This window comes from Fukomys damarensis, unplaced genomic scaffold (genome assembly GCF_012274545.1).
Source record: "Fukomys damarensis isolate Sample0158 unplaced genomic scaffold, DMR_v1.0_HiC HiC_scaffold_11, whole genome shotgun sequence".
NCBI lineage: Eukaryota > Metazoa > Chordata > Mammalia > Rodentia > Bathyergidae > Fukomys > Fukomys damarensis.
This window is the reverse complement of record NW_022900923.1, coordinates 39,924,307-39,950,342: the sequence shown is the minus strand read 5'-3', so window position 1 is coordinate 39,950,342 and position 26,036 is coordinate 39,924,307. Positions and strand designations below refer to the sequence as shown.

Here is a 26,036-nt window from a genome sequence, read left to right as displayed (position 1 = left end):
AAAAATCGTCTGGAAATACAGGTATTTTCCAATGACTTGCTTACATCCTATCTGCTAATTATTAAGGCTCTACATATTCTCCTTTAGAATTTACATTCTCTCTTGTTTGGTTCTTCATATTTAAGCAGGTAATTTTCAAATATTCATTTCTTATGTGATAGTTCCAGGAGCTACTGTGAATGTAGAAGGAGAGAGAAGAATCACAGGTGACTCTTAGGTTTTTGTCATTAGCAACTAATATTACCATTTAATAAAACAGAGAAGATGAGAGAAACATGCAGGGAAAGGAATCGTGAGTTATGTTACCTTTGAGGCAGTCAACAGACAGTTAAGTGAACCCGTCCTGAGGGAGCTGAGTGTAAAAGTCCAGAGTGTCATAAAGGATATGCATGGTGCTAAACAATTTGGTACGTTTCCTACTTTATTTTCAGTATTTCACTATAAACTCACAGGATATTAAAATGTTTATATAAATACTGTTTGAAGCAGCATGTTTACAATTCCTCAGACTGCATGGGAGCTCATTCCTGCCTGCCTTCTCAGAAACTTAGTGCTTTGGTTTTTTTTTTTTTTTTTTTTTTGTTACTGGGGATCAAACTCCGGTCCTTGTGCTTCTGAGGCAGGCAGCAGAACCACTGAGCTGAATCCCCAGCCCCTTAATGTTCTTAATCTGTATCCCTCTCCTATATATTGTCTTTCCTACTTGGCTTTTATTTTTGTTTTTTGAGACAGGGTCTCACTATGTAGTTGAGACTTACCTGGAACTCAAAGCAATCCTCCTGCCTCAGCCTCCCCAGTGTTGGGACTACAGGTGTGTGCCACCATGCCTGACTACTTGGCTTTTAAAACATGCTCAAGTCTCTCCTATTTTAAGAGCAGGCCTGTACTGATACTATGTGCTTCATTTCAACCTCTCCTACTGCCTAATCCATTCTAGCCTAGCAATTAGCCATAACATTCCTCCAAAAGAGAATTTGCTGAACTCATCAATGAAAACCAAACCCATTGTTCACCAAATGACCTTTCAGCAGCAGCAGACACCCATGATCTTTCCTCTCTGAAACACTGCTAATGCCTGTTAGCATGGGCTACCAAATGACTCTTAAATGCACTGACTGTACTCACATATACAATGCTTTTGAACCATTTTCTTTTCTTTTCTTTTTTTTTTTTTTTTTTTTTGTTCAAACTTGGGACCTTGAGGTTTCAAAGCAGGCGGCTGAACCACTGAGCTAAATCCCCGGCCCCAAACCATTTTCTTTTGGATATCTCAAAAATACTAATGTCCAAAATTAAAATAGTGATCTTGCCTTTAAGTCTAATCTTACCTCAGCACTGTATCATTGAATGGCACCACCCCTGCTTTCCTTCCTTCCTTGCTTCCTTTGTACGGGGGTGCTTGAGGCAGGTGGTGGAACCACTGAGCCAAACCCCCGCCCATGGCACCACTATCTCAACGTGCAAACCAGAAACCACAAGATATCCTTGACACCTGTCCTCTCCTTCTCCATAGCCAAGGTATCAGCAAAAGCTATAAAATTTGCCTAAATATTTCTGGAATTTATGCACATCTCTCCATTTTCATCATAGCAATTCTGATGCAAGTTTGGAAACAACAGCTTTTGGGGGGCTTTTATTAACAAACTTTTTCCCCCAGTACCAGAGATCGAACTCAGGACCTTGCACTTGTGAGGCAGATGCAGTGCCACTGAGCTAAATCCCCAGCAAGAACAAGCTTTTCAAAATGCAATTTCCACTCTCACTGTTTTTGAGATAAAAGAGAAACGTTAGTATAGCTTACAAAAGGCTACTTGATTATTTCATTACCACATCCTTGAGGATTTCTCATTTTACCCATCAGTTTATAAACAAGGTCTAGTATGACAAAGCTTGTGCAAAAAACAGTGCCTAGAACATGAAACTCAATAAATATTTGTTTATGGCTGGGGAATTAGCTCAGTGGTTCCACTGTCTGCCTCACAAGTACAAGGACCTGAGTTCAATCCCCGATACCAAAAAAAAAAAAAAAAAAGTTCAAAAATGTATAAATGAATGAATGTATGGATAATAAAAAAGACCAGTCAGCAAAATAACCAAACACTGATAGGGGTTTGTCTGTGTAGTAAGGCTACTGTGATTTATATTTTACTCTCTAAAGCCAAACTAAAAATTAACTTTGTAAGCATTACTGCTCTACTAGTAGTTAACTGAAAGCTGACTTATATCTTTTATTTATTTATTTATTTTTTAGTTTTTTTGAAACAGGGTCTCACTATGTAGTTGAGACTGACTTGGAACTCACTATGTAGCCCAGGCTGGTCTTGAACTCACAGTGATCCTCCTGCCTCAGCCTCCCCCGTGCTGGGATTACAGGCGTGTGCCACCACGCCCGGCTTTTTAATAATTAATTAATTAATTAATTTTTTGGTTTTTTTGAGACAGGGTCTTACTATGTAATTGAGAGTGACCTGGAACTCACTATGTAGCCCAGGCTGGTCTTGAACTCACAGCAATCCTCCTGTGACTTATATCTTTTAGAAAAATATTCATGTTCAATAATTATCTGTTGACAGGAAATATTTTAAAAACCCTTGTAAATAAAATAGCTGTTCTAAATAACATAACTGTATTGTTTCAGCAATATAGTAAGACATAATTTTCTTAGTAACTAAAGTCATGAGGATTATTTTGTTCTGAATTTATGACTAAAAGGAAATAAATTTCTAACATATAAAATGATTATCACATTAATTGCATGTAAAAGCTACTACTTTCCTTCTTTTAAATTCAGATATGGCTACATAATCAAACAAGGTAAACAATACAGAACAGAGATATAAAATACAGAACAGAAAGTAGAAGTATGCCATAACCCTTCCCCCATACCCTAATAGCACACTCAGAAGAAATCACTGTTGTTCTGTGTACACCCTTCCATACAGCATTTTCTGTGCATCTATACAAGAAGGGTCCTCAGTTCCAGGACCCACCATGGACACAAAGCATATGATGCTGAGATTTTTTTGTTTTTAATGTAAAATGGCATATTTACATACAAACTATGCACTTCCTCCAACAGAGTATCTGTAGGTTCCTTATATACCTAATACCATGTAGATGCTATGTAATACTTATGCTATATAAACTAAAATGTTTTAGGAATAATGAGCAAAGACAAAACAAAAACAATGTCCATACATGTTTAGTATAAACACAGGATTTTTACCCCCTAACCTGTGGTTGGCTGAATCCATGGTTTTTGGAACCCTCAGATACAGAGAGCAGACTAGATGTGTACATGTCTGCACATAAGCAGAAAAGAGATTTTTGGGCTGGGGGAACGGCTCAGTGGTTCTGGGTTCAACTGCCAGTGGCACAAAAAAGAAAAACATTTAAAAACACATAAATTACATAATGCTGTATATTATGTTTGTTAACTTTTTTATTTAATGATGTCTTAAAGAGTTTCCTGTCCTGGTAAAAATACCTCCTCTTCCGCTGAACATCTCAACTGCATTGCAAAACATTTTAATTATGCCCCTATTAAGCTGGATCATTTCCACCATGAAAACTCCACATACCTGATTTCTGTACTGGTTTTTTGGAAGTGCTCAGGATCAAACTCAGACTCACATTTTTCTCTCCATGTTAAATTTGGTTAAATAATACCATACCACCTTCTATGGTGAGTGACCACAGCATTTTAGACTTCTCCCAATAGGGGAAGATTGATCACCTGCTACATTTTCATAAACATTTGTTATTCAAGTGCAAACAAGGTATTCAGCATCATGGACCAAGAAACTTCTGGAAGACTTAAGAGTCAACTAAATTCAAATCTATGGCTCGGCAATTTAGTAAATCATTTTTTTCCTTTGAGATTATAGAAATTAAAATTTTTAACAGGCAAGTGCCAGAAAGGTCATTGGCAAGATATATATGGAATAATGGCTCCTAACTTCCATTTCTATTAACAAGTCTCAGAATTAATCAAGGTTTTTCTTTTGATGTGTCAGAGTAGAGAGTGGGTACTGCTTTGAATCAACAGGAGCACACCTATTTTGGAAACTTTTCTCTGTTGGTTCTATCTGTCTTCTAGTAATCCTGAGATTGGCAAAGACACTGGAGAATAAGAATTTGGCACTAGTGTCCCTGTGAGTGGGTTGTAGGTGGAACTATGATTAGGAATGATATAAAGCTGTTCCTTTCAGGCAAACTTTAATATCACTTATTCTTAAATCTTTGACACAGAAATAGCAAATTTTAGGCAAGGATGTAAGGGACATAAAAGAATGTCAGAGCCGTGGGTGCTGAGAATAATAAGGCATTTTTTTTTTTTTTTAACCAAATGACATTCTGGATCATTAACTGGATCATTAGTTGCCTTTTTTTTTTTTTTTTTTTTTTTTTAGAAAGATAAGGGTCTAGTTTTTTTGTTTTGTTTTGTTTTGTTTTTTGGTACCAGGGATTGAACTTGGGTCCTTGCGCTTCCAAGGCAGGCCACCGAACCGCTGAGCTAAATCCCCGGCCATATCACTAGCTGCCTTTTAACCTGCAGCTCAGAAGCAGATGCCTGACACTGCCCAAAACTTGCATCTATTTCTCTGCCACTAGGAAATAAGTTTCAAAAGCATAAGAATCTTTGTTTCATTCACTGATTTCTCAACCACAGGGAACACTATTAGATGCTTAATAAATACTTCTTGAAAGGACAGCAGAACTAAATATCAACAGGCAGTGCATGACACTCTGAAGCAAGGGGCAAATACATTAACTAATAAAACTGAATTCCTTTTCAGAAGGTTAATTTCTAGACTATAATTTCTTCCCTCTTTGGAATTCTATATTTTGCCTCACACTCTATTTTACTAACATTAAAACAATAGATCAGGGTTGGTTTGTTTGTTTTGTGGTACTGGGAATTATATCCAGAAGTGTTCTACCATTGAATTACTTCCTCAGCCCTTTTTACTTCTTCATTCTGAGACAGGGTTTCCTTAAGTTACCAGGCAGGACACGCACTTGCAATCCTCCTGCCTCAGCTTCCATTAGTGGATTACAGGTACGCACCTCTGCACCCAGCAAACAATCAGTTTTGAACATGACTTTAAGTTTGGCTTTGCCTTGTAAAAAACTGTCCCTAATAATGTATTGAAAACATAAATAGAAAAAGCAAGCAAAAATTATTTTCAAAACCTATGTTGACTGATGTAAGTAATGTGTAAGCTTAATATAATTAGGGCATTTCTTCTTGTTTTTTTAAACAACATTTAACAAAGCAAAGACAAAAAGAGAATCATTTAATTTACCTTTATGGATGAAGCAGCATAGAGCATATCTTCCAGAGTGAAATGGCAACACTGGTTCAAGTATTCTTGGCAAAATTCTTGAATCAGCTGCAGATTATACAGGCTATCAGCCAAAGACATAGTTTCTTTCAAACAAATATCTTCAAATACAAAAAGAGCAAAGTGAAGATTTGAAGTTAATTTGAGAAAAATTTTATGTCTACTTCTTAATTAGTGGCAGCACAAATAACACAATTTTGTGGAATTTGTTTAACAAACATACACTTACAAACATATTGGTTATTACACAGAAATTCTCCACTATTTTCCTCAGAATTACACAAATGTATTTTTAAAGCCTCCATACTAATTAAATATTGAAATATCTTTTAATCATCTACCTAAAATTCGGAAGTATTTCACTAGAACACTTACCCTCTAATCTGACAACACCAGGAGAGTAAAAATGAATAAGGGCAGCTAGCGCACAGCCATCTGTACCGTCCTTTAACAAGTTTTCTACCAGTGGAATGCAAGGCAATTGCTTAAGCAATGTCTGCTCCTTCCTGTAACGAGCCTACAATGAGAGTGAGAGAGAGGTAAGTACTAAGGAACATAAAGGGAAAAAAAATCAGGACTGTGGATTCTAGTGTATCAGTTAATAAAATATAAGTCAAGAGAAGTTAGAACTCACCAATATCCTTTCATAAACCATACTAGATTTTACAAAAGCACACAGAATATTTAATATATGCTAAATATGTAATGTATTACTGATTTACATGAAATAACATTTAGCTTACATAAAAAGTATTACTAAACAGATTTGAATTCTTTCTTGTTCTGCTCATTTGCAGATTAAAATTTTAATTTTATATCAGATTTAATTTATACTGACAATTCTTACACAAAAAAGACATAGTTTTTACGTAGAAAGAGCAAATGTACCAAGGGAGCAGAAACAATTATGAGAATTATCAAAACTGGGGCCAGGTAGAAGAATACACTACTTTTAAAGGAAATCTGGAGATAAAGAAACATTAAAGAAACTGGAACCACAGTACCAACATACTCTGAGCCATCATTTCAATGTTGAGATAAAGGAAAGTGTTAACTTTGAAACTGAAGAAACAACAACAACAAAATTCCCCAATCTGAGTTTCATTAATCAATCATTGTTGCTTATAAGGGTTCCTGCTCTCCCTGAGGAAAACAGAAGAAATCTATAATTTCAAAAAATGCTTCGTGTAGCAGGGCACAGGTTTCTAAAACATCACCCTAAAAAAGCAGCTAAGAGAATAAACTCGAGTCAGACTACCTGAACTGAGATCCCAGTTCTGACATTTACTTACTTTGTCTCCTGAGACAAGTTACTTAACTCTTACATCTCATTCCCCCCTCCTGTAAGATGGGGACAGGAATAGCATCTGCTGTACTTCCCAGACCCACTGGAGGACTGGGTATGACGATGGATACGAAGTGCTATGCACACTGCTGGATATGTGACAGCAACCAATAAAGGTTACCTGCTATTATCTGGTGACTCCCTTCCACAAGAAAAATAATGCTGGAGATTTAGTAATTAAGCATACGGTGTATTTTATTAGCAACATTTATTATTGATACTTAAAGTCATTTAAAAAAAGGTAATCAAAACTAATTTTTCTCCTAAATCCATCTAAACTGGTCACCTCTACATTTTATAGTTAAAATATAATCATGAGAGAGAATACTATTGTGAGAATAAAAATAGAAACATTTAAATTTACTGAAAAGAACATTTAATATTGGTGGTAGAGTTAGGCTTCTTTAAAATGACATTCTGCTTCTCCCTCACTGGCTACCCAAGGAACAAGATTCATGGAATGGGTTTTCCTCTTGCAGATTTTTGGAGGAGCCTGTTCTTATTAATCAGTGCAACCTATACATCTGTTTTATGGCGTATTCCTAACTCAGTGCCTACATTCAGAAAATAATTCCACAGGGATCCTTGGATTACAAGATCCTTAAAAAACCTCCTCACTTTGTTCCTCACAATTTAAAATTCAGCCATGGAAAGAGGAGAGGAGAGGGAAAAGGAAATAGGAGAAAAAAGAGGACAGGAAAAAAATAACCAACCAGTAGAATATTTAAGCCTTAAGCTACCTTTCTCACATTCAGTAAGCACTGTTCCAAATCTTCACTCTCTTTTGGGTCATCTAGCATCAAAACAGTTTGTATATTGGACATCATATAAACTGTGCTTGACTCAGTAACAAACCTCCCAGATCTTATGAATATGAATAGCTTGCTTTCAGCCTACAATCCAAATTAGACTGAAATATATGCCCAGGGTCATGAAACAAAGAACCAAGTTGTGTGCCAAGAACACTTCTGGACAAACTGTGTGTGTAGGACATTGTTACACATATACACAGCTTTTTATGGTACTAGCAAAAACTATGGTTTAGACTAATCAGAAAATTATGAGTGGTGTGGCAGAATACTTTCCTTAAGATACACCAGGTAAACCAAACTTACCCTTAGTTCATCTGCAGTTCATGAGAGTTACAGGCCCTTCTGTACTTGAATGAACTATGTGTTTTATAAACTCACTGCATGAGAACATTTCCTATTCCTTCTACAAATTTAAAAATTTGTTACTTAAAAGAAGGCCTATATTTTCTAGATGTCATTGTCTTGCATTTCTAAATTACATTTTTATTCCTGAAGGTGTAAAATAGTTCTTAAATAGTTTAACTCCCTATATATCTTTACAATTCAGACTGAAAATGTGATCCTATCACAAAGATAATTTAAAAATACAGATAATTTACACATACAATTGAAATTCACTTTTCCTAAAATTATTAAAATCAGTAAGACTACATCCTCTAGGTTGTTTTTGTTGTTATTTGTTCTATTTGTTGATACTCTGTAAATGCCAGTGAAATTGGCAAAATGATGCTTACTCTTTAATTTTTTAAACTTTTAATGCAGATTTTGGGTATGCATACTACCTTTCCATATTACAATATGATTACATATCTTAAAACCCTATCTCTACTCAGTGACCAACAAAATTACATGAAATGACAGCAAGATAAACAGTAACATTCTACAGTTACAGTTCTGGAAAGCAAATTGAAGTAGCTGGGCAAACTTACTGGAACCAGTTTCCAAAACCATTTGGAAGGAGACTTCAGAGGAAGCAGCAGAAAAAAGGCGGAAAGCAAAGGGAAAGGTAAAGGGAACATTCATCAGAGTTATTTTAATTAACACATAGCAGAGCTTGTCATAGTGAAATTCCAAGTTCACAGTTCTCATAACATTTCTTCATATGTTAATTGTTTAATTAAAAAAGAGATTCCTGATAATGACCACCACCTTCTCCTGCCTCCCCCCCCATAGAATTTTATTTCTGAGTTTTAGAATCATGTATCATACTGAAAAATGAATCTATAAAATGATTATAAAAGGTAAGTAAAAAGATTCTAGATATTTGCAATGATAATTTTTAGATAGTAGCAGACCAAGTCTGATAAGGGAGTATTTTTACCAAAGGGAAATGAAGATTATATTTTAAAAATACAATGATAGAGCAAATAACAATATAATAGAATTTACTCAAAATATAAATGTTATTGTTAATTTTACTGAGGGTGTACTAAAGAATATGATTGCTCTTCTTTGAAAAAATGAAATTATAACAAACCTATAATCCCAGATAATGGGAATAATTTGTGAACATTTATCTTCGTACTTTCCCCAAAATTTTCTGGCACCCTGAATATTTTTGAATTGAGCCAAAGTAGATGAAATCTGAGTTAAAAATGTCATATTCAATTTTTACATAGGAAGTTTTTCCTGTATAGACCATAAAAATAATGAGTTTTGGAAAAATAAATTAGTTATCTTCAAGAATTTTAAGAATTAGAAAAATGTCATCTCAAGAATAAGAAAAGCCGGGCATGGTGGCGCACGCCTGTAATCTCAGCACTCGGGAGGCTGAGGCAGAAGGATCGCTGTGAGTTTGAGACCAGCCTGGGGTACATAGTGAGTTCCAGGTCAGTCACAACTATAGTGAGACCCTGTCTCAAAAAACAAACAAACAAAAAAAGAATTAGAAAAATACTGGCTTCCCCAAAATCGACAACATTTCCAATAAATTTTTCTTATAGCACAAGGAATGACCCCAGTAATTTTGTTGAATGGCTCTTAATTGCCCATTTAAAAGAAAGTTTTTAGTAACTACAGCCATAAAAAGTACAAGAACAGGATAAAAGAGCAGGAAATCACTGAAGTATGTCAGGGCCCCTAATTTATAATAGAAAATTTAAAGTGTTTCTTGTTTTCTAGACTAGAAGAACCCACTACATCAAAACTGGTGATAAAAAATTATCACAGACTGCTCATAACAGCAAGTATACACAAGAGTTTCTAATGGTTCGAGTTACTTCAAATTTCTTATGAAATATTCAGTAACTGGATTTTTTATTAGTGCAGAATATTGTGCCCTTCCCTTTACGCCTTCTCGCCACTGGTCTAAAGTGGTGACAGCTTCTTATTAGAGGAAAGACCACACAGATTTGCCATGCGAGGGAAATGCGACAAGCAGTGAATGTCCTAAAAACTCATTTGTGCTGTGCGCGCTTAAATGCTTATGCTTCAAAAGGTTCAGTACACAGCACAACTCCCCTGTGGGAGAGTAACTGTTGCTGAAGCGATCAGCAATTATCACCTTCTGTTTTTCAAGAACAGGGCAAAATGCAACAATGAATCCTGTTTTAATATGCAAATAATTAAGAGAACAAAGTTTCTTCTATTTTAAAATCATGGATATCAAGTAAAAAAAAAAAAAAACAAAAAACTTTAAGTAGGTCTCTACCTACAACAAGGACCATCCTGGGCACTGCAGATTTTCTGTAATAGTTCTTATCTCAAACACTCACGTCTACCGTCTTCATAATACAAGTTTGGCTCTCCCTAATTTGTTTGTATTTCAAGATTTGACTCTAATACTCACCAAACAGTTCTCTGTCTTCCTCTGGGAAGCTATATTCACTCTAAGACATGGTATGATTCCTGAACTTCTAATACATATGCATACACCCTCCCGTCTAGGAATCTAACTTCAGGAAATTTATCCTGAAAATCTGCTGCAGTAAAAATGAATGAAAATTTCATGGGACTGTATAGAGTTATTCCAGGATATGCTGTTACTGAAAAATGAAAACACAAAAGAATAAATGTTGTGTTTTGTGTCAGAAAGGAAGCAGAAAGGACACATGCACACACGCGCTTGTTCACCTACAAGGGCTGGTGTAGAGTGAGGAGCAGAAGAGGAGCGCCCTGGGACTTTTACAGCTCTGGCTTTATGCCAACGTTCTGCATGTGCAAAGAAAAAAATTAGGTTGGGTTTAGCTTAGTGGGAGAACACATGCTTAGCATGGAAAAAGCCTTGGGTTTAATTCAAAGCACCAAAGAGCAATCAATCAATTAGCAAGGATGAGGCCCCCCAAAAGAGCACTAAAATAGAATAAAAACAAAAACCAATCAACCCAAATGAACTAATATAGCCACAATGAAGATAGGATAAGGAGAAATAAGTAATTTTAGAAAACAATATTTTGGCTATATATTACCTATCTAAAGAAAGAAATGGCTGCAAATAAACTTAAGTTCTTCTCAGTTGGTTTATTTTCATATTAGCATGAAACGCTTTCCTATGTATTGTAAGATCAAACAAAAAATAAAGAATATTGTTACTGTTAGAACTCTGAATTCACAGTATGAGAGTAAGATGGAATACTGAAAAGAAACAAAGACCTCAGTGGAGTTACACTGTAAGTTTATACATGAACTCATGATGATATATTTAATTTTATTTCTGAGTTCTGTCTACTGAAATAAGGCCCAGAAGTAGTAATGTCCCAGTAACAATGAAAGTCTAGTGCCCAGATTTTATGGATGACTTGTTTTACAAAAGAACGGTGAGTGACGTAGAAGAAATGGGGAAGTTAGAAAATTGCTGTTTTAACTATCACAGTAAAAACTAATGCAGGCAGGTATCATCAATGAATGCTAAATCCAGGGTGAGAAGACTGAGGAGGAACAGAACATCTACAATGGCAAATTATTTTCTTTCAAATTACTTATTACATGAGGAAAAATAATGACAATGTACTCAAGAAATGAGACAGTATCTTTTTTTTTTTTTGGTTTTTTGAGACAGGGTCTCACTATGTAGTTGAGACTGACCTGGAACTCACTTTGTAGCCCAGGCTGGTCTCTAATGCACAACGATTCTCCTGCCTCAGCCTCCCAAATGCTGGGATTACAGGTGTGCGCCACCACGCCCAGTTTACGAGACAGTATCTTAACCAATTAACATCATCTACTAGTGGTAAATGGATATAATGCAAATTTGGATATGATACTGCGAGGACACAATTTACACAGCATTCCAGTCTGAATATTTAGTCTTTAATTTTGTTGAAATATAAAAAAGTCAAGGCATGCATGAAAAAGAAAAGGTTAAGGAACAGTTTCAGTCTAAAGAAGAATAGAGAGTGGGCTGGGGATTTAGCTCAGTGGTTCTGCTGCCTGCCTTGCAAGCGCAAGGTCCTGAGTTCGATCCCTGGTACAAAAAAAAAACAGAATAGAGAAATGACAACTAAATACATTTATGATCTTTAACTGGATCTTATACTTGAAGAAATATTATGAAGTACAATTGGAACAACTGGCAAAAAGATAATACAAACTACAAATTGCATTAAAGTAGTACTGTATCAACATTAAGTGCCTATATAGTGTGGCTATTTATATAAATAGCCTTGTTCTTGGGAAATATACAATGATGTAAGGGCCATGCATGTCACATGCGACTTCCTTTCAAATGTTTAAAAAAATAACATATCTGTGCTTGTGTGCATGAAGAGAATAATAAAGCAAATTTATCAAGCTGTTAAAAAATTGAAGAATCTCAGGAGGCTGAGGCAGGAGGATCTCCATGAGTTTAAGGCCAGCCTGGAATACAGAGCAAGTTCAAGGCTAGCCTGAACCATATAATGAGACCCCGTCTCAAAAAAACAACAACAAAACAAGTAAAAAAAAAAAAAAATTGAAGAATCTGCATAGTTGAGGGTTTTTTACTTTTTGCAATTTTTCATAATTCTGAAATTATTTCAAAATAAATATTCCTAAAGCAAAGACTTTGTAGGGTCTTATGTCTAAATGACAAGACTACTGATCAATAAAACTGCTGGAAAATCTAATTGGTGAAATACTTTTAAATAATGATTAAAATGGTGTACCATTTCCAAATTAAGAAAGTATTTCCTGCCTAACTATACAAAATAACTTGACAGCAGAACAGACACATATATTTTCTAGATCAGGGTATTGTGTTTCCCATAAAGGAAAAAATTGTTATAAAAAAGAAAAGATGTATTAACAGTGGGTATAAAAATGGAAAAAAATACTGTTATAGAAAGATGCTCTCTCAAGAATAGATTACTACAACAGACTCTTAGGGGTAGGATTCTGAATAAAAATGATCAGGCATATCAAATCTTCATAATTTTTTAACTGAAACAATGGTATGTAAAAGAAAACCAAGGCAAGTCTAAAACTGAAGCCAAATGATGTATCTGAGAATAATGTACTACATCTGAGCGTTAACTGCTTATTTGATATATTTGTAATGTTAGACAACCAAGACTACAAACCAGTGTTTTCCAAAGTATGCTCCAAAGAACACTAATTCTTTAGACTGTCAACAGATGTCTTTCAAGAGTGCTCAAAGATAAAAAATGTTTGAGTACTAGCTAGACCAGCTTTCTGAGCTTTTATTGTATTAAAATAGCTTGTAATCTTTGTAAAGGGCCACAGACCAACCAGCATTTCCTGAATATATTTGGCTTCAGATCCCTTCTCTCAAATAGTACATTAACGTATTGTCTGAAGAGACAGCTTGAAGAAAAAACTGGGCTGTAATTTTTAATTGTTAAAGAATTGTGGTCAAGGGAGAAATTCACACACCGAAGTAATCACCAGGTGAGCTCTATAAGCACTCATCTACCTCTGGGGAAAGTACAGCCTACTCTGAGCCTATTCCAGTGAAAAGCAATTACAGCTCAAATGAAAGTCCTTCTCCAAAGATGATTATTTCATCTAATTCCCATCCCCATCAATTTATCTCTCTCTCACTCTCTTTTTTTCTCACTACCAGGGATCAAACTCAGGAACTTACACTTGAGAAGCAGGCAGCGAAACCACTGAGTTAAATCCCCAGCCCAAATTTATCTCTGTAAAATACCCCACAAACTACCTCTTTAAAAAGTGGCAAATGCCACAATGAATAAACATGTATCTGTTGAGAAACACTAAAATTCTCTCTATTGATAATGTAGTAAGAATATAATCCTGCCAAGCGTGGTGGTGCATGCCTGTAATCCCAGCACTTAGGAGGCTGCCACAACAGGAGGATCGCTGTGAGTTTGAGGCCAACCTGAACTACAAAGGGAGACCCTGCCTCAAAAAACAAAAAAACAAACAAACAAAAAAAAACCCAAAAAGAATACAATTCCAGGAATTCATAACTTTTTCAAAAATGATACTCCCAGAGAGCTTGGCACAGTATGTCAGGAGTTCAAGGTCAGCCTGGGTGACAACTTAAAACAAAACAAAACTCTCCAATTGACTGACTCAGTAACTCCAAATTGTGCCTTTTAGGGGCTAGGGATATAGCTCAGTGGTACAGCATTGACCTAGCATGTACAAGGCCCAAGGATCAAACTCAAGGGCCAAAAAAAAAGAAAAATCAAAATCTAAAATATGCCTTTTATTTGCAATTTACTGTCTCTTTCTGTTACTTCCCAAGACCCAGGGCCCTCCTTTCCAAAAATACCTTTTTTTTTTTTGCAGTGGGGATCATACTCAGGTCTCTCACATGCCAGGAATGTGAGAGCTCTACCACTGAGCTCTCCCCCAGTACCCTTTCCAAATATTACAAAACCTACCGAGCACATTGTCTAAAAAGTCTTCACAGAAGTTTTGTTCATACAGTTATCATAATCTACTCATAATAATACATATATGGAAAAGTTTATGAAAACCACACTTTATTTTCTTTAATCTTTTTGAGTCTCATGTTTATTAATGTATTGAGAAAAAAATGAATCATTTTAGTCACAGAATTTAGAAACCATTCAACTCAGTTTTTTCAGGGTGTTTGTTTGTTTGTTTGTTTGTTTTTGGTACCAGGAATTGAGCTCAGGGCTTCGCACTTGCCAGGCAGGCACTGCACTGCTGAGCTATGTCTCCAGCCCATGGGCTTCTGACATTAACAAAGAAAGTAAAGTCCAAGGAGGTCAAATGCCTTTGTAAAGGTCATGAAGCTAGTTAATGGCAGAACTGCTGTGATTTTTTCAGGGAGTATTTATTTTATCATAGTACTCTGTGAAAACCTGTAAGAATGCATATGTTACCTTGGCCACAAACTTAAGAGATCTGTAGAGCTCCCAGACTTAGCAAATACAAATTCAGAGATGCTCAAGTGTTATCAGACACTCGTGCAACTTACATCAAGAATTTGTTCCGCCGCCTGCCTCACACGTGCAAGTACCCGAGAGTTTGATCCCCGGTAAAAACAAACAACAAAAATTTGTTTATCTGGAATTCAAATTTAGTTGAGAATCCACTTTACAGTGGAAGGTCTATTAGAAGTAAAAAGAAAAAACCAATCTGACAAAAAAGGAGAAAATAATAGTAAACAAAACATTTTCTGAGATATGGGCACTACCTGACATGATTTCCTTAGGATATTAATCAAGCCAACAATTAGACATTATCATCAGAGGATCTAATAACCTAAAGGGACACCTAGTGGAATCTTTACTTTTGGTCTACCCTATAGCACAATTACCCTTAAAAAAACAAACAAACAAACAACAACAACAACAAAAAAACAAGCCAATGTGGTGTCACACACCTGTATCCAAGCACTTAGGAGGCTGATGCATAAGGATTGCTGAGTTTGAGACCAGCCTGGACTACATAGTGAGATCCTGTCTCAAAACACATATGCATCCATATATGCATATTTTGACAAGAGTATGTTTATAAAATTAAGTTTCATCAAATTCTTTTTTGGGGGGGTACTGGGGATCAAACTCAGGACCTTGCACTTCAGAGGCAGGCATGGTGCCACTGAGCTAAATCCCTGGCTCTCATCAAATTCTATTGGACATTTTAAGCTGACAAGAGTTGGGCAAGGACAAAAGGTACGCCATATTATCCAACATCATGGCCTCTGGCTGTAGCAGGTAAGTAACAGAAAACAGGGGCAGGCATTTGAGTGTCTCACAGACAAGCTAGCTGAGACAGGTAGAGAGATGCAACTTCTTATGAACTACAGAGTAATAAAAACAAGTCATGATAGCCTTTATTTCTAAGCAGAAAACAACTGCAGATTTTGCTTTTGCAGGATTTAAATCAAGAATGGAGAAATACTTCTAGCCAAACCAAGTAGCTCAAATGCCAAAAATCCCTTTATAAACTATCAAATGCTAGCTTATAAAACTAGCAAGACTCCTCCCTAGTTTATTCTGTGATGGTATGTTTCTTTGTAAGAATGACATCTGGACATGTGGTAAGACTCAGAAATTAACACTTACTTTCAAAAATATTTAACACAATGGAAAGATGAAACTCATTTGAGAATGATATAAATGCTACATATTTCTTAACTTAAAAATGCATACTATCCAGATATTTTTAAATGAATCATACAATTATTAATTTAATCACTCATTCAGAAAATACTGTCAGCCCAGTTAATACGTACAATTGGCTTGGGACTAAGTGCTACAAAAAAGTGGCATAAGAGAAACAGTGTTTAAATTCCATAGTTAATTTCTCTTAAAAAGTCACTCAATCTAGTTGTCTGAAACACAAATAGTGTTTTTTCCCACAGAAATAACATTTACAGGTTATGTCAGTATATAAAAATCTTCATTAATTCACAATGTGCATATAATAACATAGTTTAACCATTACATATGATAAGTAAGGTTTATTAGGAAAAACTTCATTAATGTTATAAATTAGAATAAAGCTACCTTTAAACATATTCCTAAGAGCCAGAAACAAAAACCTGAGAGGCAAGGTTACGTGTATCTCCAAGGCAAAGGTTTCAACTCCTACATCATGGGAAAGAGAAAGTGAGCAAAACCAAGAAGAAAGGACTGGGGGATGTGAGAGACAGGGACAGAAGTTGTTTGAAAGGAAAATGAAACATGTGGTCTGGGGTAATGGAAAAAAAGGAGACTCCCACTCTGCTCTACCTTAGTGGCAAAGACCTCAACAAAGATGAAGGATTTACACAACGTATTTACAAGAGCTAGTCAGTAAGATAGAGGGGAAATCAGTGTTCTCAAACATTAAATTAAAACACACTTTTTAGGTGATCCTCCACAAAAATTTTCCTATTGGATTTGATAGCAGACAAAACAATTTCCTTTTTTTCATTTACCTCCTTCTCTTCTTATGAAGGTGTTGATGACTAATAGGAGAAGCTCAAAATGAACAGAAGCACTGTGTAATACTGAAGAGACTTAATACAAATGGAAAATATGGTCTCTGAATAAGTATAATTCTTTATACTTCAATTCTAATACCACATGTGTTTAAAATATACTCATTACAATACACTTTAAAAGGTATAAGAAACACTATTATTGTGAAAATATACTTTGGGTATAGTATATGAAAAACAGAATTCAGCTTTCAAAGAAGAAAATTCTAAGAGCACATTTGTGAGTTTAAAAAGAATAAACTCATGTTAATATTTGTTCCCTTACAAAATAATCATACAGCTCAAAACTCCAGGAATATTATTTTTTTCTTTTTAAAAATAATTTTATTTTATCCCATTCCCTGCTAAACCCCTTCCCCTATGTACAAAAGCTTTGTTCCATGAATATTATTTTAAAGGCTGGTCTTATAGCAAGTTATTATAAAAGCTGGTATGTTTAAAATTTTGTTGTTGTTGCATACATTTTGCCAAAATGTATGTAAAAAAAAGCCATTATTTTTTGCTTAAAGCACTTTAGAAACTAAGGTCTAGTGATCAATAATGTTTTTCACAAATACTATTGTCCAACTACCCATCATTTAATATTTCTACTTAACTTAAGTGTTCCTGGCATGGCTTCCCTGGGTACAGTTAACAGCATTAAAAGAAAAACTTGAGTCTAAATGTTTCTCAAAATATTATGTGTGTGTGTGTGTGTGTGTGTGTGATACACACACAGTATCGAATTGCATTTTTTCCTCTTGAAATACTTACCTTTTGACCACCAGGAGTTTCAACTGTGTGATGTTCTTTCAATTTTTGTTCTTGTTCCATTATGTCTTTCAAATGTTCATTTACCTTAAAATATAAAAACATTAATGTGAACTTATACTCAAATATAACAATAAAATAACATATAGCTTCAAAATGCCTGCAGTAAGACTGCTGATGTCAAATATGAATAACAGTCAAAGAAAATTTCATTTTCACAATCACACACAAAAAAACCTTACAGACAAGTGACTTTTTTGATATTCTAAAATTAATTTATCAAATACTAGATGACAGAAACTGGTCAGAGTGCTAGAGAAAAAAGGTGTACACAATAATATCAGTTTCAAAACTAAAAAAGCAAAATTTATGTAAACATTCTGCAACTATTTAGAGCTACTAAATGTAAATTACTATCTCTAAAATTAAATGTTTTATTATCAACTGAAAACGCTGCGAATCAAATTCTGAAGCTGTGATTTCACAGACATGTCCACAGATTACAGGTGAGTTTTACTGCATCATAAATCCAGTTAAACAAATGCACAATTTTTTCATGAAAACTTCTGGGAAGAATGTCTAACAATACCTATTATCAGGTGACCCAAGTAGCCCAAAATCTAAAAAAGGTTAAGAAACAGTGTAGTCAGTGCAAAAACTGTTTTTTAGGCAGACTTTAGAGATGGGTGTGGTCTACATTTTTTTAAAAATTAATTTTATTGGTACATTTAAGGTACACAATATAATGACATTCATCACTGGAAATTTGCACCTTTACATAATCCATCTTGGTTCTTATTTTTTCCCCATTCTCCTAATCTTAGTACTAAGGAGACCAGGACAAGAGGATCACAAGTTCTGGGCCAGCTTGGGCTACATTGTGAATACTGAGTTCAAGGCTAGCCTGGACCATGCAGAGAGACCCTGTCTCAAAACAAAAACAAACAAGAAAACAAAAGAATGCTTTAGACGTTATTCTGGATTTCAAGATAATGATTTTAAAAGGGCATCCTAGGAACAATAAATAAAACTTTACATCTATTAATAACAGAAAATATCAATGCCATTGGCTACCCCACATTTTTCTGGCATGTGAGAATTTTCTTTTTCTTTATAATCAACTCTTACACTATAACTTTTCTAACTATATTTCATCACGTATGTGTAAGTGTTCCTAATTATCTGCATGGTGCCAAAATCACCACTATCTATGTCGGTAATATACGTTATAAGGCAGTTTTATGAATTCCATGCATTTTAAATCATCTTGGACTATTTACTGATTTTGTGCCAGGCACTGTGTTAAGTGGTTAGGGATATGACAGAATAAGTACAAAGCCAAAATGACCTTTTTCATCACAGAGCAGAGGAGACAGGGATGGCAGGGTGCAGAGTGGAGTGTAAATTACCAAAATGTGAGTAGATAAGAATGGGAGCAGGGAGACCTATCTGAGAAGAGATGACTGTATCAGAAAAGGCCACTGCTGTGGTCTTGAATGTCTGGCCCCAAATTAATATACTAGAACTAGGGCCAGGGCCAGCTGAGCGGCACTGTGCCTGCCTCTCAGGCACAAAGTACTGAGTCCGATCCCCGGTACCAGGGGAAAAACAAGTAATATACTAGAACTTAATGCAAAGGTGGTAGTAGTAAGAGGTGAGGACTTTGGAGAAGTGACAAGGTCATGAGGCTTCACCTTCATGAAGAGTATGTTCTTATTAAAAAAGGTTGAAGGAAGAGCCCTGGCCCTTCCTGCCATATGAACATGGACACAACAAGCTTTGAAGAGAGTAAGTACTCATCAATACTCTAATTTTTTGGCACCTTGATCTTGGACTTCCTACTTCCAGAATTGTCAGAAAAAATTTTGTTACTTATGAGTAAGTCACCCAGTCTACGATATTTTGTTATAGCAGCTGGAATAGACTTAGCCTCTTCTAGGAGTTAAGTGTAAGCTGAGACCTAGAATGAAAAGAAGCTAGCCATGATAAGAACAGAAAGAACATTCCAGACAAGGAATAAAAAACACAAAGGGGCTGTGGTGGGAAAAACACTTGGTGTGCCTGAGTGAGCGAAGAACATCACACATACACGCATGCACCTCAAAGACAAGACTTACGAGATGAGCCCACCAAGAGAGGTAGGACCAAATAATGTAACGGCCATATAATCATCATTTTTGGGTATCTTTATATGATTTAATCCAGTCTTCTGTGATTTTGCTTTAAGTTTAAATTCATTTTAGCTACTACTGCTATTAACTTTGCCACATTACTACCAGTTTTCTACAGTAAACTTCTTTTAAACTGTGAATGCATTATTTAAGAGGAAAAAAAGGCAACTAGGTTAGGATGAGTCATACTAAGAGCCTGTTCATGGAGAGAAAATATATACTAAATTGAGAGACAAGGGTAAAATAATAGTGAGAGTAACTAATGAAACTGGGGCCAGTAGAAAGGAGCAAGGAAAAAAAAATGGTAAGGTTCAAGTTAAATCAAGTATTTCTAAACTTATTCTCAAATCTGAATGGGTGGATATGGCTGTATAAAAATGACAGACATTCCTAATTAAATAATGTACTCATCTTTGTGTAGATTTCCAAATTTCTAATATGCCTAGTTTAGTTCTGTAACTTATACTCGAATTTGTGTAGTCAATGTGTATTAAATATCATCTCTTTGCTAAACAGTGTGCCAATCTAGACCCCTGACCTATAAAGAAAAGGGTCATAGTACCCATGCTTATACAGACTACTCAAGCAGGGAAGACAGATTTCTAAAAAATTAAGTGGTTCAGCAAAGTAATTAGAAACTGTGAAAAGTGCTATGAGAAAGAAATAGAGTGTTAGAATAGAAAATAAGAGTCGACAGGTGCCTACTTTAGATAGGGTGTGAGGAAAAAGTGCTATCCAAGCTGAGAAGTGATGGAGCAGAAGCACCAAGCCATGCAGAAAGCTGGGAGATGAGCTGCCCACGAACAGGAAACATCACGCTCAATGGTCCAGAGGCGAGAAAGGCCATATAGCTGGAATGAAGTGAGAGAAATGAGAAAGAAGAACAGTGGCTGTGAGCCTGAGATGAGGAGGGACACAGGGGTCAGACTGGGTAGTACTCTGTAGGTCACGGTGAATTTTACTTTTCATTTTAAGTGCAAAGTGAAGCCACTGAAGAGCTTTAAGCAAAGAAACAACATGGTTTGAGCTACACTGTAAAAAAAAAAAAAAAAAACCTGAAAGTTCCAGTTCTGGTTAATAATGGAATAGCAGATGTTACACAAAGCCTCCTAGAGATTATAATGATAAACTCTGGAAAAAAAATTTAAAAAGCAGTCTGAGGGTAGCTCAGTAGTTAAGCATGTGCTTATTATAGCATGCACAAGGCCCTGGGTTTGATCTTCACCACCAAAAATACATATTTTATACATTCTCACACACACACACACAAAGCAAGTGTCTGGAGGTACTGAAAGCAACTAAAAGCATGCAGAAGCAAGAAAGGATTCAACCACAGAAAGAAAGGAACACATCCTGGGGATGTAGTTCAGCAGCACTTGGCTGCCTGGCAAGCACAAGGCCCTCAGTGTGAGTCCTGGTACCCACCCCGCCACTAAAAGGAACACACACTGAACGAAACACTTATTTATATGGCCTTCCCCACAATGCATACAATGCAGAGTGGCCAGAACTCAAGTAGAAAACTATAGTAGTCTTGCTGGCTTGTGGAATCAAAGGAGAAATCTCACACTGTTAGAGAAGCTGGATATTGAGGAAGAGTATCTTGCAAAGACGAATCACAAATAGGGGAGACCCAATCTGTATATAAACTATCCTCAAATTTCGGCTGAGTCCTGAACAATGCATGTATAAGAGGGTTCCAAGGAGGTGAAGGAGAAAATGACTGCTGAGAGGTTGAAGAATCTGCCACTGCAGGAGAGACAGTTTGGTGTTCAATTTTACCAAATGAGGAAGACTTGTGAACACTTCAGGTTTTTTCACTGAAAGTTCAGAAGGGCTGCTTGTGCTTCAGAAGTGATGGCTGAGTACTATACCATAGGAAGACCCACATACCCATATTTACTGCAGCACAGTATACACCAGCCAAGTATGGAACCAGATTAGGTGCCACCAACAGATGGATAAAGAAAATGTGGTATGTATACACGATGGAATATTATTCAGCCATAAAGAATGAAATTAAGCTGTCTGCAGGAAAATGGGTAGAACTGAAGATCAACATATAAACAAGAAGAAACCAGACTCAAAAAGACAAACATCACATTTCCACTAATATACAGAACAAAAACAACAAAACCAGAGATGACATGACAGTAAAAGTGAGACTATTATTAGACAAGGAAAGAAATGAGGAGGAGGAAGGAAGTGTAAGGAAAATAATAGGGGGATGGACACAGTCAAAATATCTTACATGCATGTATGAAAAAGAAAAAAGAAACAAAAATTACAATGGAGAGTAAAAACCAAAATGATAAAATGTTAGCAACTGGGGACTAGATAAAGCGTACATGGTATGTCTGCTGACCTATTACTTAAACTGCATACAGAGTTGACATATTTGAAAATCAAAAGGTTGGAGGGAAAACGGGAAAAAAAGAAGTATAGAAGTAGTAGTAGGAAAGACTGAATTCAAGATAAAGACAGAAAGGTACCTAATGGATTTGTCAGTATGAAAGCCTTAAATGACCAACTCAGAAACCATGTCAGGGTAGGAACCAGGAAGAGAGAGAAAGCAGAGAAGGCCAATGAATGAATACATTACTCTTTATAGCAGTTATGCTGTTCCAAGAAACGGGGTTGTATCTGGAGAGGAAAGTTTTATTGGTAAAATGGGAAATACTAGAGAAAGTTTATAGTCTTAAAATAATGATACAATGGGGAGCAAGAATGAGATGAAATAGAAGAGTGAAGGAATACAGGGTGATTCACAGGTAAGCAACATCACCTGGAGTTTGTTAGAAATGTACATGCTCCAGTTCCACCCCGGACTTACTGAGTCAGATCCTGAATTTTAACAAGTCCCATGTGATTCTTATGAGCATTAAACTGTGAAAAGAATTGAAGCAGAGAAACAATGACCATAAAAAAGGAAGAAAGAGGAGCTCTAAGGTAACAAATAGTAGGGAATGTGCCTATGACAGGAAAGGGGAAATTTTCTCCATTCTAATGGCAGGAAAAAAAACGAAGAGAGACAATGAGTGATGATGCATGTAAGTTTCACATGCTAATTCCCACCTAATGGCTTTCCATCTCTGGTCTCAAAACATGGATGAGGCAAGCAAAGTCAGCTGACAGTAACAGAAAGTCTGAGGATTACACATGAAACAAAATAGCCATCTTGAAGTATCAGAGCCAACTTCCCAGGGTCAAACTTTAGACAACCAGTTGAGTGGCTGATGTCCACTTGAAATTTGTGCTTATGAATTTAAAGTGAAGCCAGATTCCTTATGTAAATTCTTCCAGTGACACATCTCCATAGCCGCAGATAGAGATAAGATGGACAATCAAGCAAAACCATCTGGGCCATTACCAGATGATTAACAAGGGAGGAAGAGACAGAAAAACTGAGAGGATTATGAGAATATAAAAACAGAAATATGACGTTTATTGAGATTTTAAGAAATTAACAGGCTCAATGATTTGGAAGTTATGACAAAGTTGAACATCTTTGTGGGTTTTTTTTTGTTGATTAACCCAAGGCCTCATGCATGCCAAGCACATACTCTACCAAAAGGGGAAAATTTTTAATAGTGGGAACTAAAAGAAACTGAGCTGCAAGGATAGCACAAACTGTTCCAGAATGGGAAGTTTGCAATGAGATGTGAAGGTCACATAGCTTCTGACAATAAACAGGTCTACAATGGGAGGGTGATTCTCTACAGCTGAGGAGGAATGGAGAAAAATATCACTAAATATGAAGAAATAAAGGAACTCCAGGGCAGAGTACTGACATGGATAATGATAATAATAGGTAGGTGGTTTTTTCCACTTAGCTTCTTATGACAACTTCAAGCAAGCATTTAAGGAAGGATAACTCAAGATTCAACCTCCTTTAAATCCTGCCCACAATTAAGTTTATTTTCTTTGGATAATAGTTGTAAATAAAAGTGGATGAAGATGTCTTAAATACTCAAAACTGACAAAGGAGTGGTAAACTCACAACTTAAGCATCTTCAAACAAAACCATAGTTCCACAAAAGCTTTGGAAAAAAAAATCAATATGATTTTCTGCACCTTAAGTAAAGTGCAGACTTACTTAACAGGAGTGTGAAAATTACTTTACTCCTGCATTAAAAATATTTATTGAACAGTCACTGTGTACAATTCAATTATGAATGCTCTAAATTTGGAAAAATGTGATCTAAACTAGATAGATCATTTTAAGTACAATTATAAATACTGCTGAGTATATAAAAATCCATTTTCATCATTTTAAAGCTGTTTTTTTAAATTTAAAAAGTTAGTAAACTGTACAACTTCAGCTTTCACTTTGATTTAAAACAAAGAGTAATGGAATGGTAATACATAATTTAGGATTTCTGTTTTTCTGGTTATTAGACTTATTTTTACTCAAGTAAGTAAGTAAGTGTAATCTTACCTTATTTATCCAGTACATGACAGCATCCTCAATATCATAGGGCAGATCTGTGGCTTGGAAAAAAGCTGAATACTGTTGAGCACACGCAATTACTTTTTCTACACTGACCATTTCTACAGTGTAAGCCATCATGAGGGTATCTATCATGGCCAAATGTGCACTCTGGAAATACAAAGAACAAACAGTTTAAAAATGACACTTAGAAATTGCTATTTATGGTTTTTAAAATATTAACATTTCCTAAAAGCAGTAAAATAATGCCTATAGAAGACTAGCCTTAATAAGAAAACATAAATCCTACTGGCAAAGCCAGCTAACTGGATGAAGCCAATTTGAATTTTTCTAGAGCCTGATTGGTCTGTTTTGTTACTTCCTGTGCTGTGAATTCTGAGTGTTCTGGAGGTTCACTATCAGACTTCTCATCCTCCTTTGCCCTACTGTTTGCCATTGGTGGACTGGAAGTCTGTCTCTGTGGCTTGCTTAAGTGTTTTCTCATCTTTATTTTTGCTGTTGGGTTGTCTTTGATTCAATCTCTGTGTCATTAAGTTTTCCTGATATTGTTGCTTCCCAGCCTTTGATTCTCTAGTGACTCATGGATGAAACCAACTTATTCTTTAAACACTTACTGAGGATCTATATGTCAAGATACTCATTCTCTAAGATGCTTCTTTTCCTATTTTTTTTATAATGTCACAATCATTTACTTTTACATCATTACAACTTACAAACTTCAGAATCGCCTGATAGGTTTTCCTTACTTTTTACATTCACATAGCAAAAATTTATAGACCCTATTACTAAAATGTCTCTTCTTTATTCTGATCGCCACAGCTCCAATTCAGACATTTCTCACAACAGAGCAAGGCAAAAATCATTTCACTGGCTTTCCTGTCTCCAATTTCTTCCTCATCTAATTCATTCAGCACAGAATTTCTAGTCTTCCTTTGTGTTTTTAAAAAATATGTACAAAATTGTTATATGGTGATCCACATGATGCCAGGCACTTCAAATGTATACCAAGTAGAAGTGCTCCTCTCTCCCAGTTCTACTTTCCTAGCAATATCTTGAGTTTGGTATATTTTCTTACCAAAAAATTTAAGGCACATAAAATAACATTTACATTGTTCCCATCTTTCACATTATAAACAATGCTACAATACTGTTCCTCCAAGTATTATGTTTACATTAAAGACTTAGTTACCTTCCTATTTTCTCCATCTAACTGGGTACCTGGCAACTAGCAGGAGCTGAAGAAAGAAGCAAGGTGCCTGTTGGCTACTATAAACTAAAGAGCTGGCCTTACTCCGGAGGCAAGGGAGTGAATTGTGACTATATTAGAAGGGTGTAGGCAGAGCTTCTAGAACATTTAGCAGTACAGTGGTATCCCACTATTTGTCATTAACCGGTTTTGGGAGGTGCAAAGAGTACCAACAATGACAAGTACCCAACAAATTCTTCTGGCTGGAAAGAGCAGTGAGTCATGAGGCAACTGACACCAACAAGTTCTAGCTTGCATGCTGAAGACCAAATAAATGATGAGCACCGGTATAAGATTTTCCATTCAAAATATACAGAGTAGAAAATTTGATGAGTCTGACAGCAGTCGAATACCAAGGTATACCTGTATTTATAAGAAGGCAGATGCTTTGTCTGAAGCAGACTCTTCATAAAGCCAAGGGTGGCTCCTACTTATGAAGTAACTTACATGCCAGTTGTTGTTTTTAAGTATATCATCTTATTAATATATTAGCTCTTCCGTCTCAAATCTTTTCTGGCTGGAGAACATAGTAAAACACACTCTCCGTAAT

At 35.8% G+C, this 26,036-nt stretch overlaps 1 protein-coding gene across 2 annotated transcripts in view; it reads right to left on the bottom strand.

The window, feature by feature from the left end:
* Camsap2 (calmodulin regulated spectrin associated protein family member 2) overlaps positions 1–26,036 on the bottom strand; it is a 99,945-nt gene that overhangs the window by 22,449 nt on the left and 51,460 nt on the right. The window contains exons 3-7 of one of the 2 annotated variants that reach the window (XM_010645120.2): positions 24,229–24,390; positions 17,623–17,706; positions 8,435–8,467; positions 5,724–5,865; positions 5,310–5,449 (exon numbers count right to left, since the gene is read on the bottom strand). In XM_010645120.2, coding sequence (XP_010643422.1) covers positions 5,310–5,449; positions 5,724–5,865; positions 8,435–8,467; positions 17,623–17,706; positions 24,229–24,390 — 561 coding nt within the window. The remainder of the gene's footprint in view (positions 1–5,309; positions 5,450–5,723; positions 5,866–8,434; positions 8,468–17,622; positions 17,707–24,228; positions 24,391–26,036) is intronic. The other variant, XM_010645121.2, reaches the window with a different exon arrangement.